Source organism: Hemiscyllium ocellatum, chromosome 5 (genome assembly GCF_020745735.1).
Source record: "Hemiscyllium ocellatum isolate sHemOce1 chromosome 5, sHemOce1.pat.X.cur, whole genome shotgun sequence".
In the NCBI taxonomy this organism is placed as follows: domain Eukaryota; kingdom Metazoa; phylum Chordata; class Chondrichthyes; order Orectolobiformes; family Hemiscylliidae; genus Hemiscyllium; species Hemiscyllium ocellatum.
This window is the reverse complement of record NC_083405.1, coordinates 46,060,129-46,074,487: the sequence shown is the minus strand read 5'-3', so window position 1 is coordinate 46,074,487 and position 14,359 is coordinate 46,060,129. Positions and strand designations below refer to the sequence as shown.

General features: G+C 40.8%; 1 protein-coding gene across 4 annotated transcripts in view; it reads right to left on the bottom strand.

Moving 5' to 3' along the window:
• ankmy2a (ankyrin repeat and MYND domain containing 2a) overlaps nt 1–14,359 on the bottom strand; it is a 36,696-nt gene that overhangs the window by 21,242 nt on the left and 1,095 nt on the right. For 3 of the 4 annotated variants that reach the window (XR_009644733.1, XM_060825426.1, XM_060825428.1), the window contains exon 2: nt 8,784–8,848. The exons of the other annotated variant lie outside the window; for it this stretch is intronic. Coding sequence is in view for 2 of the 3 variants with exons in the window: in XM_060825426.1 (XP_060681409.1) it covers nt 8,784–8,848 (65 nt within the window). In the remaining variant the exon portion in view is untranslated. The remainder of the gene's footprint in view (nt 1–8,783; nt 8,849–14,359) is intronic. 4 annotated transcript variants of the gene reach the window in all.

Genomic DNA, 14,359 nt, shown 5'->3' with positions numbered 1-14,359 from the left:
GTGTATCTTTTTGACAGGGGAATGGCCAGACAGGATTCCTGCACCGTCTGCCCAAGCTTACTCATTTTCCTGGTCGTCGCTCAACACTCGTCTGTGGTTCTTACTGGTAATGTGCCTTGGCTCGCTAAATGTGCTATCCATGACATTGAGTCTCATGCATGCACCACAGGAAATCCATCTACATGTCCAGGTGCTCCATGCAGCAAGTCAGAAGCTGCAGCTGAACATATTCCTGCATACATAGTCATCACAGACATTGGGTGGGTCCCGGTGTTCCCACATATTGCAAGGTAGGCACTGCATGAGGCTGAATTCTCCTGCTATTTCTAACCTAATGACTAAATCAACCTTAGTAAATACAGACAATAATCCAGGAACTGATTACCTACTCAACATCAAACTCAGGCCTTTGTCTCCCACTCTTTATGCCTAGCAAACTACAACTCCAAAAAGTACATTCTCTAAATCTCTCCAGGCACTACTCAATCAGCCTGCAAACCTGCTTCCTGAGCAGCCAAGTCTATGTTGAGTTGTGACATCATCTCTGGATCTCCACCCTTCGACTCAGCTCCATGTTTGCTCAGAGTGGGTTTTGGGATTGAGATCAGAGATGCAATGAAAAGGACAGGATCTGACATCTAAAATGTTCCTGGTTTTATGCATACACAACAAAATACATTAACTGTGACTTCATCAGCTTCCAGGTGATGGTTACGCAATTGCATTTTTAAAATACATGTACATGTATCAATCACTTTGAAGTGGAGATGCCAGTGTTGGATTTGGGTGGACAAAGTCAGAAGTCACAACACCAGGTTATAATCCAACAGGTTTATTTGAAGCACAAGCTTTTGGAGCACTGCTCTTTGTCAGGTGAAGTGACTAGGTTTAAAATAGGGAAGAGGAGAAATTGCTGAGAATTGTGAATCTATGAAATTTTACTCTTCCAGAATGTAATGAATCAGAGGACATGGAGTAGATTTAAGGAGGAGATAGCAGATTTTTAATTGATAATGGTTTGAAGGATTATGGTGAATGGCAGGAAAGGAGTTGAGTTTGAGATGAAATCAGCAACCATCATATCAACTAGTGGATCAGGTTCAAGGGGCCGAATTGCCCAATCCTGCTCCTTTTAATGTTCTGAAAACATTTCCTGAAATGATACCACCCACCTTAAGAGACCAAGACACATAAATAGAAAGCAAGATATAAAACTAGCGCTTCACCAGAGGCTCATTGATGAGGTTACCTAGCATGGTGACGAAATGTCTGAAAACAAACCTTTCAGTTCAGCAACCAAACTTTCAACTGGATTTTCTATGTTTCTATGATACGCTCTAGGCAATAGGTCTTACAGCCAATTACAGAACAGATTTCTTAGCCAGGGTTAGCTGAGGCTGTAGCCACTGAAAAAAACCACACATCAAAATATCTGATAAGGAAAAAAGAAATTTGAACAGTAATAGGGGAGATATGTCTTTAATAAAAGCTATTTGACAGTTAAATTGTTGATAATGGTGGGAAAGGCCCTATAAAAATAAACACAGGCAAGTTAGAATGAGATAATGGGAAAAATTGAAACAAAGATGAAGGAGACCTTTCATGAGGAGTATTCCAAACAACGTTTCACATTAGAAAGCAAATGATTTACCTCAAGTCCCAAGATATTGTTTCAGTTCAGTTCATAAACAAAACTTAAAATGAAAGTAACTTTTGTGGACTGACTACATTAATATTAAAATAGTGAAAGCTACATTAAAATCACAGATGTAACATTTGAAACTGGAGAATCCACACCAGATGTTCCAGTATTGTATTTTGTTACTTAATACAGCATCCTCCACTGAAAATGAATACTTAACTGAAGTATCAAATGCCAAAAACATTTGCTTCAATTCCTGAAAAAAAAGTACTTTGTATTATTTTCCTTAGAGCCATTTATCTGGAATTGACATCTGACACAGTAGAGGGTACAAAAGTCAGACAAATGCAATTCACCCAGGGCAAAGTGATTTTAAAAGTATATGACAGAAAACATTTCTTCCAGCACTAGATGCTTTTTTAAAAAAAAATAGAGGTTTTCAAGACACTGACATTGTTACACACCAACCTTGAATTAACCTTGGAGACAGTGGAGCAGAATCTTTGTGAATCACTGCGTACCATGTCCTGGTGATATTTGCACAAAGCTTTCAGGTGGAACAAGACTGAACAATACATAAATAAATCAGATGCTGTAGTCTGCAGATGGTGTTTCTAGCATCTGTTGCCCTCATCTGTACAGTTGGGAGCAATCAGGTTTCCAGGAATGTTGCTGAAAATGTTTTAGAAACTTGTTGCTAAAACATGGTAGGCAAGGTAACAGTATTGGCACAATTAGATCTTCAAGCTAACAGATGAAATGGTTGCGTTTATGAAGCAGAAGCTCATGAAATTCATCCAGTTTTAAATCACTCCTGCATAGAAGACTTTTTAAAAATTCACTCAGGAAGTCACTGGTTGGCCAGCATTTATTGCACATGCATAGTTACAGCGTCATATAGCACGGAAACAGGTCCTTCAGTCCAACTCAAAAATGCCACCAGGTTTAATAAACTGAACTTGTGCCATTTGCCAGTGTTCAGTCCATATCCCTCTAAAGCTTTCCGATCCATGTACCTGTCCAAATGTATTTTAAATGTTGCAACTGTACTCAGTTCTGCCATTTCCTCTGCAGTTTTTTTTCCCCATATATGCACTACCTTGTCTGTGAAAAGGTTGCCCCTCAGGTCCCTTTTAAATCTTCCACCTCTCAGCTTAAGCCTATACCTTTTAGTTTTACATTCCTCTATTCTGGGGAAAAGAATTTGGCTATTAACTTATCCATGCTCATGATTTTTTAAACCTCAATAAGGTCACACCTCAGCCGCCTATGCTCCAGGGGAAAAATGTCCCAGCCTACCCAGTCCCAGTCCTTGTAACTCAAACTTTTCAGACTTGGTAACATCCTTGTAATTATTTTCTGCACCATTCCAGTTTAATTCCCATAGCAGGGTGACCAGAACTGTACAATATATTCCAAATGTGGTCTTACCAATCTCTAGTAGTCTTAACATGATGTTCCAACTCTTGTACTCAGTGCTCTGATTGATGAAGGCAAGTACACCAAATGTGTTGACACTTTTAAGGAACTATGTACCTGCACCCCTAGGTGTCTGAAGGTAGTGGTGAGCTGTTTTCTGGGACCACTGCAGTCCATGTACTGTAGGTTGACTCACAATGTCATAAAGGAAGGAAACTTTAAAGTGGTGGTGGTGATTCCATGTATCTGCTGCTTTCATCCTTCCAGATGGAAGTTGTCATGGTTTGGAAGGTGCTGCCGAAAGATCTTTGGTGAATTTCTGTGGTGCATTTTATAGGTGATGCACAATGCTACTAAACATCGACAGTGGAGGACGTGAACACTCACCGATGTGGTGCCAAGCAAACAGGCGGTTTTGTCCTGGATAGTGTCAATCTCATATGTTGTTGGAGCTGTAGCCATCCAGACTAACAGAAAGCATTCCATCACAATCCTGATTTGTGCTTTGTAGAGGTAGATGGTCTACAGGAGGGGAGTTACTTATTGCAGCATTCCCAGCCTCTGAGTTGAGACTGTGTTTATGTGTCGAGTCAATAGAGTTTCTGATCAATGGTAATTCCGAGTATGTTGGTAGTGGGAGATTTAATGATGGTAACACCATTGAATATCGAAGGGCAATGGTTAGATTGCCTCTTATTGGACATGTTCATTGCCTGACATTTGTGTGATACAAAACGTTACTTGCTACTGGTCAGCCCAAGCTGGAAGATTGCCCACATTTTTATATGCCTTCTCAATGAGATGAGATGCAAAATCCACACTGTTGTGATAACATAAACCTCAAGTTGAGTAACTTCATGGATTGAAAGCAGCAATAAGTCTTTCTAGAATAAATTGTTTCTTGAGATGAAAAAGACAAAGACAAGTTGCTACACAGAAAGTGAAAGCAATTAGCCATGTCTTGATGAGATGATATAAAGGAAAACAGCTTTGACACCTGCTTGATAAACTGGATGCTTTATTGCCACAAAGACAACAGGTTACCCTATAGAAGAATTTGAGGAGTTAATTGCAGGAAAAGCTGGGACAATTAATCCCAAATCCAATAAGGAAGAGGGGAATTCAAGAATGGAATCACAATGTTTACAGCACAGTGGAGGTTATTTAATCAATCATGTCCATATCCAATCTCCAAAAAGATCACACTTGTTCCAATCTCCCACCATTTTCCAGTTAGCCCCTCAAACTATCAATTCTCCTTTGAAGGTTTCAATTGAATTTGCTTCCACCATATGCACAGGCTGTGTAATCCAGATTCTAAACACTTTCTGCATGATAAAAAGCTTTTCCTTAAAATGTCACCAATGCCTCTTTTACCTATCTTAAATCTGTACAGTCTAGTTCTACGCTCTGCCACCAACAGCACATTCTCTTCCTATTCTAGACATGATTTTGAGTACCTCAAAAAGAAAACTAACTATTCTCTTTTTGATAACAGGCACAGTTTCTCAAATCTATCCAGTGAAATTCCTCAACCTTGGAACCATTCTTCTAGACCTCTCCAGCACATACTCAAAGCCGTCTGATGCAATTCTGTGCATTGCTTAGAACTCTCCATTATCCTATCTGCTCTCTAAATCCTCATTTCAGAGACACCAAAAATCTGCTTCTCAGCATTTAATATATTTCATAACAAAAGGATCCACAATCTTTTGCAGCAATAATCCCAAAATTCACAATACTTTGAAAGATGTTTTATTTCATCTCATTTTCTTTATCTTAAAACTGTGGCCCTGTGTTCTAGATTTCCAAGTCAGTGCAAACAACCTCATACCTTCTTTCTTATAAACGAAAGCAAAACAATATTGCGAGGCATTGTTCATATGCTTAGGATGTCCCAAGTGCTCGATAGCAGTAGTAGTATTTTGGTATACACTTAACTTTGTAATGAAGAGAAATGTGACAATTTGTAACCGGTTAGGACACAAACAGCAAAAAAAAGCAGATAATCTATTTTTGGGACAATTTGTTAAAGCTCACCCACAGGGTAGATGGAACCTTAGATTACAGTTGTGTGTGAATGACAACATCTCCAAGTGTTACATTCCCTTCCTACAAAGTGAAATGATGCGGCAAATTGCATGCTCAGCTGCAGATAGAACTAAATATATAATTTGACTGAATTGATATTACCAAAACAAAAAAAATCAGATAACACATGAGGGTTATTAATAGGCAGATTGTAAGTTCTAAAACAAATGTCTCCCTATTCTCACTACCAATCCAGAGAGAGGTTGTGCTTTATATTTTTCCCTTTCTCCCCATTAAACACTGCAGCCAAACATCCCCAACCCCTCAGGCAATAGTCTCTGACCTTTTAAAGAAACAACATTCTGGAAACATTGTACCACAAGTAGGATTCATTTCACACAGAGTAATAGAGATGTACAGCATGGAAACAGACCGATCGGTCCAACTTGTCATGTTGACCAGATATCCCAAGCCAATCTAGTCCCAACTGCCAGCACCCGACCCATATCTGTGGGGGAAAAGCACGGTGCAGTACAAGCATGCTTACAAAACAGAGAGTTGGAACTGAAAAGGATAAAAGGGATTATTCAACGAGTAACAACTTGTGTACAACAATTGAAGGATACAATCTCCTTTTCACAATGAGGTGAAACAGGTGTTAGTAGCCTGGAATTCATCTGTGGTAATGGCTGATGAGCTAGCGAAGAAACTGTAGGAAACTCCACTTCTTCAAAAAAAAAGTGTATTCAAAATTAACAAAATATCTACTTGCAGAGAGCAGATATAGGTTGCTGGCTGCCTTTGAAAAATAGTATAGGCCAGAAGTTTCCTTTGTAGCTTCAAGTTTCAGTTTGTTGATACAGGTTATTGTGCTTTAACATGAGTTTCATTAAATCATAGAATCCCTACAGTATAGAAACAGGCCCTTTGGTCCACCAAGTTGACACCGATCATCCGAAGCGTAACCCACCCAGATCCATTCCGTTACCCTATTTATCCCTGACTAATGCACCTAACCTTCACATCCCTGAACATTATGGGCAATTTAGCATGGCCAGACTGGGTATAATCCAAATCTTTCCTGTAGTGTTAGGTAAGGGGTAAATGTGGGGGTATGGGTGGGTTGCGCTTCGGCGGGTCGGTGTGGACTTGTTGGGCCGAAGGGCCTGTTTCCACACTGTAAGTCTAATCTAATCTAATCTTTGGATCGTGGAAGGAAACCGGAGCACCCAGAGGAAACCCACGCAGACACAGGGGGATTGTGCAAACTCCACACAGAGTCACCTGAGGCTGGAATCGAACCCAGGTCCCTGGCGCTGAGAGACAGCAGTCGTATCCACTGAGCCACCGGGCTGCCCATCAACTCAAATTCACTGTAACACTATTGTTGGTTTGGGTACACCATTTCTAAAGCACAAACTCTTAAAACCTGTGTTGGCTGTAACAATTATATCACCAACACTTTAAGCATAGTTTCTAAAGTGTGATTTTTCTGTAATGCAGGGTTGTATAAGAACATAACTATCGCATTATAGAAGAACAATCAGTATTATTAACAAATGTGTAATGGAGCAATGCTGACTTCTAACCTGACTACTATTCAAAACTGTGTGGTCAAAGCAATTAACATATCTAGTAGGATGATGATAATTTGCAATCCTATATGAAGTTTCCTTAGCGACAAGTACCTTTACAGTAATTTGTAACATAATTGGTAACATCCCAAATCCACAGAAGATACACTGTAAATTGTCTGCATATATTGACTTTTAAAATTAAGATTATTGCTCAGTTCAGTCATACGGTAACAACCTTCCTCATTCTGCTGTTTAACAGCTTTCTGAAACTGTCATTAATAAGTACTGAAATTCGGTTTTACTCTATTCATGCCATACACAGAACGGGTATATTAATGAGACCCAAAACAAGGAAAGTTGAAATATAACAAGAAATGGAACAAGAAAAGCTCAGCAGAGAGATCAAAGTTAATGCTTTGGGTCCGATGACCTTTCTTCAAAAGGTAAAAGTAATACACAATGATGCAAAAAGAACTTTTCACGAAGAATTTTTCACTTTGCCTAAGAAATTAGAGTGGAATATAGGAACAGGAGTAAGTCATTAATCTATCAAGCCTGCCCTGCCATTCAATACTAACATGGCACTGAAGTGTTCAATCAGCCTTTTACTTGTCTCATCCCCATAAGCTGACTCAATCAGAAATCTGCAAATCTCTATCTCAAACATTCTTAAGATGGAGTATAAGAATTCCAAAGGTTCACAACCATCTGAGTAGGAATGTTGGGAAACCTGTGAAAAAACCTACAAGGATGTTGCCAGGGTTGGAAGATTTGAGCTAAAGGGAAAGGTTGAACAGGATGAGGCGACTCTCCCTGGAGCATCAGAGGCTGAGGGGTGAACTTAGAGGGCATAGGCTTTAAGTGAGAGGAGTCAGATTTAAAAGGGGCCAAAGGGGCAACTTTTTCCACACAGGGTGGTGAGTGTATGGAATGAGCTGCTAAAGGAAGTGGCAGAGGCTGTTGCAATTACAACATTTAAAGGCATCTGAATGGGTGTATGAATAGGAAGGATTTAGAGGATATGCGCCAAATGGGACTAGATTTATTTAGGGTATCTGGTGGGCAAGGCTGAGTCTGTACATCTCTATGACTTGATTAAAAAAAAATTCTCATCTTGGATCCAAGTGGTATCCCCCTTATTTTCAAATTTGTTCCTCGGCCTAAGGAAAGCAACTAACTTGCAATCATCTACCCTGTCAATTCCTTTAAGCATATTATGAGCTTCAAAGAGATCACCTCTTAATCTTCAAAACCCTGTAGTATACAGACCAAGTTTACTCTTCACTGGACAGACACTCCTGGGGAATTACAATGCTAATAGGCAGGAACTGAGGTACCTAAATTGGCAACAGATTTTCTCAGGCAAATGCACGACAAAAATGTAGAGGTTGTTTAGGGAGCACCTGCTGACAGTGGGACAAACCTGTCCAAAACTGAGGCAAGGGATGGTAGGGTGAAAGAACCTTGGGTGACAAGGGATGTAGAATATTTAGTCAAGAAGAAGGAACTTACTTAAGGTTGAGGCTTTAGAGGGTTACCATGTAGCTAGGAAGGAATTGAGGAATGGATGTAGGAGAGCTAGAAGGTGGTATGAAAAAGCTTTAGCGAGTAAAATTAAGAGAAATCCGAAGATGTTTTACACTTGTGAGGAAAACAAAGATGGCCAAATGAGGGTAGGGCTGATCAGGGATAGTGGAAGGAACTTGCACTTGGAGTCAGAGGAAGCAGGAGAGGTCCTTAATGAATACTTTGCTTTAGTAATCACTGCTGAGATGGACCCTCACGTTTCTGAGGACAATGTGAAACAGACTGATATGCTTGAAACAGGTTGACGTTAGGAAGGAAGGTGCGCTGAAAATTTTGTAAAATATAAGGATAGATAAATCCCATGCGCCAAATGAGATATATCCTAGGTCACTTCAGGAAGAGATTGTTGCATCTTTGACAATGATCTTGTGGCCTCACTGTCCACTGGAGTAGTGCCAGATGATTGGAGGGTAGCAAATCTTATTCCCTTGTTCAAGAAAGGGAATAGGGATAACCCTGGGAACTACAAACCAATCACTATTGTATGCCATTGCGTTATTAACTAAATAAAAAAAAGGTAATCTTACCTGATCTAAGCAGTTGACACGAACATTTTTACTGCCCAGTAACCTTCCAGCTTCCTGAACATTTCCTGCAGTAAGTTTAAAATAAAGAATTTAAGTTTCATTGCCCAGATAAAGCTCATAAATCAATCCTCCGAGTGGCATAGAGTCAGAGATGTACAGCATGGAAACAGACCCTTCGGTCCAAGTAGTCCATGCCGACCAGATATCCCAACCCAATCTAGTCCCACCTGCCAGCACCTGGCCCATATCCCTCCAAACCCTTCCCATTCATATACCCATCCAGATGCCTCTTAAATGTTGCAATTGTACCAGCCTCCACCACTTCCTCTGACAGCTCATTCCATACCTGTACCACCCTCCGTGTGAAAAATTGCCCCTTAGGTCCTTTTTTATATCTGTCCCCTCTCACCCTAAATGTATGCCCTCTAGTTCTGGACTCCCCGACCCCAGGGAAAAGACTTTGCCTATCCACGCTCCTCAATTTTGTAAACCTCTATAAGGTCACCCCTCAGCCTCTGACACTCCAGGAAAAACAGCCCCAGTCTGTTCAGCCTCTCCCTATAGCTCAAATCCTTCAATCCTGGCAACATCCTTGTAAATCTTTTCTGAACCCTTTCAAGTTTCACAACATCTTTCCAATAGGAAGGAGACCAGAATTGCACGCAATATTCTAACAGCCTCAGACACTCCAGGGAAAACAGGCCCAGCCTGTTTAGCCTCTCCCGATAGCTCAAATCCCCCAACCTTGGTCTTGTAACAGTCTTTATCACAGGTACAAACTAACTGGAATAAAGACAGACAAGTTGCTGTGATCTGATTGCCTGCATCCAATGGTTTTAAAGTAAGCAGCTGCAGAAATATTGGAGGCATTGGTCAAAATATTCCAGGTGTCACTCAACTCCATGAGGGTTCTAGCAGATTGGAAAATCACTAATGTTATTCTTCTGTTAAAGAAGGGAGGGAGACAGAAAGTAGGAAACTATAGGCCAGTTAGCTTAAAATTGTGGTGGGAAATGTTAGAATCCCTTATCACAGGTGAAATAAAAGACATTTAGAAAAGCTTAATGCAATCGGAGTCAACATGGTTTTATGAAAAGGAAATCATGGCATCTCAAGATCTGTAGCAAAACATAGCCTCGGAGTCACTTGTGGTGCAATGGTAGTGGCGCCACCTCTGAACCAGGACAATCAGGAACAGGTTCACCTACTCCATTGTTGTGTAATTATATCTTTAATAGGCAGATTTATATATATATAAAAAAAAAATCACCAGACAACCTTCAGGTGAGGGAAGTCTAAAACCTGGAAACTATTGGACATAATGTCATATTGTTCAGATTTTAATATCAAGGATATGGTGATTAATCATCTGGTCATCCACCACCAGACCTGGCTGGACCACTGAAGACACCATCAGGTCTTGCTCACATCTAATTATTCCAGTTTCATTCTGGAACACAACCCACAGCTTCTATTCACTTCTACAAACCAGATCAGCAAACCCCTCTCCCCAAAAACAAGAGGACCTCTTGGATTAATTTGGTCACAAAGACTGAGACAATCTGATCAGCAGCCAATGACATATCTCACCCTTAAAATAGACAACAGGGTCAAACTTCCTGACAGCATTGCCCTCATCAGGAACTTACACTTTTCTCTAGTTTCCCAGTTCGGTGGCACAGTGGTTAGCACTGCTGCCTCACAGCGCCTGAGACCCGGGTTCAATTCCCGACTCAGGCGACTGACTGTGTGGAGTTTGCACGTTCTCCCCGTGTCTGCATGGGTTTCCTCTGGGTGCTCCGGTTTCCTCCCACAGTCCAAAGATGTGCGGGTCAGGTGAATTGGCCATACTAAATTGCCCGTAGTGTTAGGTAAGGGGTAAATGTAGGGGTGTGGGTTGATTGCGCTTCGGCGGGTTGGTGTGGACTTGTTGGACCGAAGGGCCTGTTTCCACACTGTAAGTAATCTAATCTAATCTAATTCTTTCAGAGGTTCCTGTCCACTCAATCCAGTTACCTAATTTCCATTCCTGTTTCAGTACTGTAAACTTAGAAAGCTGTATGTTTTTTTATTCACTCATGGGATACAGGTGTCACTGGCTTGTCCAGCATTAGTGACCATCCCAGACTGCCCTTAAGGTGGTGGTGGTTAGCTATCTTCTAGAACTGCTAAACTAGTGAAAATCTCTTTTTCCCCACTATCCTGGGTCATAACTGTGGAATCTCCTCCATAACAACCAGGATGGGTTATGACCTACATATCACAAGGACTACAGTAATTCGAGAAGATTATTACCTCTTTCTGAATTAGGGATGGACTACTAATACTGCCTTCCCAGAAACATCCACATTGCATGAATGAACAAAACACTCTGCTATTCAAGTAAGCAATGACAGGAAAATTTGGGAATTACAGACCAACTACCTCACATCAGCACTCGGAAAATATTAAGGATGCAACTTTGGGGTACTTCAAAAATCATTATATGTCTACAGAGTCAACGTGGGGATTCATGAAAGGAAAATTATGTTTGATAAGATTGTTGTCATGTGAAATGAGTAAACGAGAGGGGAGTTTTGTGGCTACAAAATATCTAATAAGATGCTGTACAAAATTAGAGTCCTGAAATCAGGGGCTACATATTAATTAAGCACAAATTGAGGAAAGCTGGACAGAAAACAGGAGGAATAAATGAGCTGGTAAGCTGCAAGTAGGGCTACTGCAAGGAGCAATCAAGACTTCAGCTAAGTACAACCTATATCAATGAATCAGATGAAGATCCAAGTGCAACATAAGTTTGCTGTCAATATAAAGTGGGAAAGAAAGCAGGAAGATGTGAAGAAGCTGTAAGAGGATTTAGACAGGTTCAATGATTACAGTCCATCTGCAACATTCGTGCTTAATGTACAGAAATCTGAGATTACCCACTTTGGTAGAAAACCTTAGAAAAGCAGAATCTTTGAAAATGGTTTATTGATTTTACCGGACTCCAATACAGCTCAAAAGAGAGTTGTTGAAATCTTTGGTTCTGCATCCAGGATAACCAAGCATGCTGAATTTCAAACGAATAAAAGCCTACACAACAAGATAAAATATGCCTATTGTCAAGTTAACTGAGGTATTGTCACAGAGAAAGCAATGAGCTACTTGTTCACCAAGCTCCTGGGTAAATGGAGAGATTGGGAAATGTTTGCATTTAAAAGGTACGTGGGTGCCTTTCTCAACACATTACAGAATGATAAATGCAGGTGCAGCAAGTAGTTAGCAAAGAAATAGTGTACTGTCAATCCTTATTATCATGAAGGATAGGAACATGGACTTCCCACTGATGCCACTCCTATGTACCATGAAGAACTGTATAAGTTTACCAAGACAGACTGTACCTCAAAGGTGGTGATGGCTGAGTGACATTATCACTGGATGATTCATTGAGACACCCAGGTAATTTTCTAGAGACCCTGGTTCAAATTCTACCACAACAGATGGTTAAATTTGAACTCAAAACTGGAATTATGAGTCTGAAGATGACCACGAAACCATTGGCAATTGTCAGGAAAGACCTATCTGGTTCAATAATGTCCTTTAGGTGAAGGAAACTGCCATCCTTATATGGTTTGGTTTACATGTGACTCCAGACCCACAATAATGATCTTTGGGCAATGCATGTGTGGCTAGAGGCCAGCATCCAGTGGCTTACCACAGAGGTTGGCGTTGGATCCCTTGCTTGCATTATAGATCACAAACAAATAATGTAAGTAAGCATGTCGACATTGTGGAGGCGAAGAGAGAGAGAGAGAGAGAGAAAAAGAGAAAGAGTGATAAGTTTGTGAATGACAAGATACAAGATTTGCCAGGTGGTTGACAGTGGGGAGAAACTTCTTTAGGTTGCAAGAGAATATAAACAGATTGGTCAAAAGGGCAGACCAGCAGCAGATGGAATTTAATCCTGAAAAGTATGAGGTGATACTCTTTGGAAAAATGAACAAGAGAGTACTCAACAAATAGCACAATACTAGAAAGCCTAGAGGAACTTCGGGATTTCAGGGTGCTTGTCCACTAGTCCCCATAGGTGACAGAGCAGTGACAGTTAAGGTTGCATACAAGACACTTGCCTTCATCATAGTATTGGACCTAGGAAACTCCCCTAAACAACTTCTGCAAAGATGACTGACCTCCAAAAACTACAACCATCTTCCTTTGTGCAAGATATGACTTCAACCACTGGACAGTTTTCCACCGGATTCCTATTGACTCCAGTTTTGCTGGGGTTTTTTGATGCCACACTGTCAATTGCAGCCTTAGAAACGTATTTATATATTCAAGGTTTGATGCATTTTCCACTGTCCCTGTCTCCATCCTCAAGTCAAATGTGGGGATATTCACTGATGACTACTATTTTGGACACCATTCGCTCCTCCTCAGGTACTGAAGCTGACCATATCCAAATGAAGCAAGACATGGATAATATCCAGATTTGCATTGACAAGTGTTAAGTAACATTAGGGTTACACTTGAAATGTCGTCGACTTCACCTCCTAATGCTGCCTGCCTTACTGTGTTCTTCTAGCCTCCTGCTTGTCTATCTTGGATTCCAGCATTTGCAGTTTTTATCTCCTACAAGATAACTTACCTTTGAATGTCAAGGGGCAATGCATATTACCATCATAAACCAACTATAAATATCCTTTGAGGTGGGAGGCAAGGGTGTTAAGGGGAGGAGAGCGAGTTTTAATAACTGACCCAAAACTGAATTGGACTAGCCACATAAATGCAGCAACACTATTGGCACATTGGTCTGGGATATTATTCTCATTCTCTGCACTAAAAGCCTGGGTTCAAGTCTCATCTGTTCTTAAGGTGTGTCAAAATATATTTTTTAAAAAGTCACACTATACCAAGTTATAATCCAACAAGTTTATTTGGATGTACAATCTTTCAGAGCGCTGCTCCTTTGTCAGGTATACAGTGGTGTAGGATCATAGGACACATTTTATAGCAGAAATTTTTTTTTGCTATAAATTTTGTGTCCTATGATCCTACTCCATGAGCTACTTGATGAAGCAGAGCTCCAAAACTTTGCACTCCCAAATAAACCCTTTGGACTACAATCTGGTGACATGTGATTTTTAAACTTTGTCCACCCCAGTCCAACAACGGCACCTCCACATCATGGCTAACATAGCTGAAGAGGTTGATTTGAAAAGAAAATCTATGAAGTCTGCTGCTCCAACAGCAGGTCAGAGGCTAGGAATCCTACAGTGAGGAATTCACCTCCCAAATTCCCAAAGCCTATCCAGTATCTACATGGCACAAGTCAGGAGTGTGAGGGGATCATCCCTATTTCGAGTAAAAAGTCGATGAAGGGCTTGTGCCCGAAACGTCGAATTTCCTGTTCCTTGGATGCTGCCTGACCTGCTGCGCTTTAACCAGCAACACATTTTCAGATCATCCCTATTTGCCTTGATGAGTGCAGGTCCAAGTATCCATGCAGAAAGCTTGACACTATCCAGGACAAAGCAGCCCCCTTAATTGGCAGCACATCCACTCCCTCCACCACCAATTCTCAGTGACAGGAG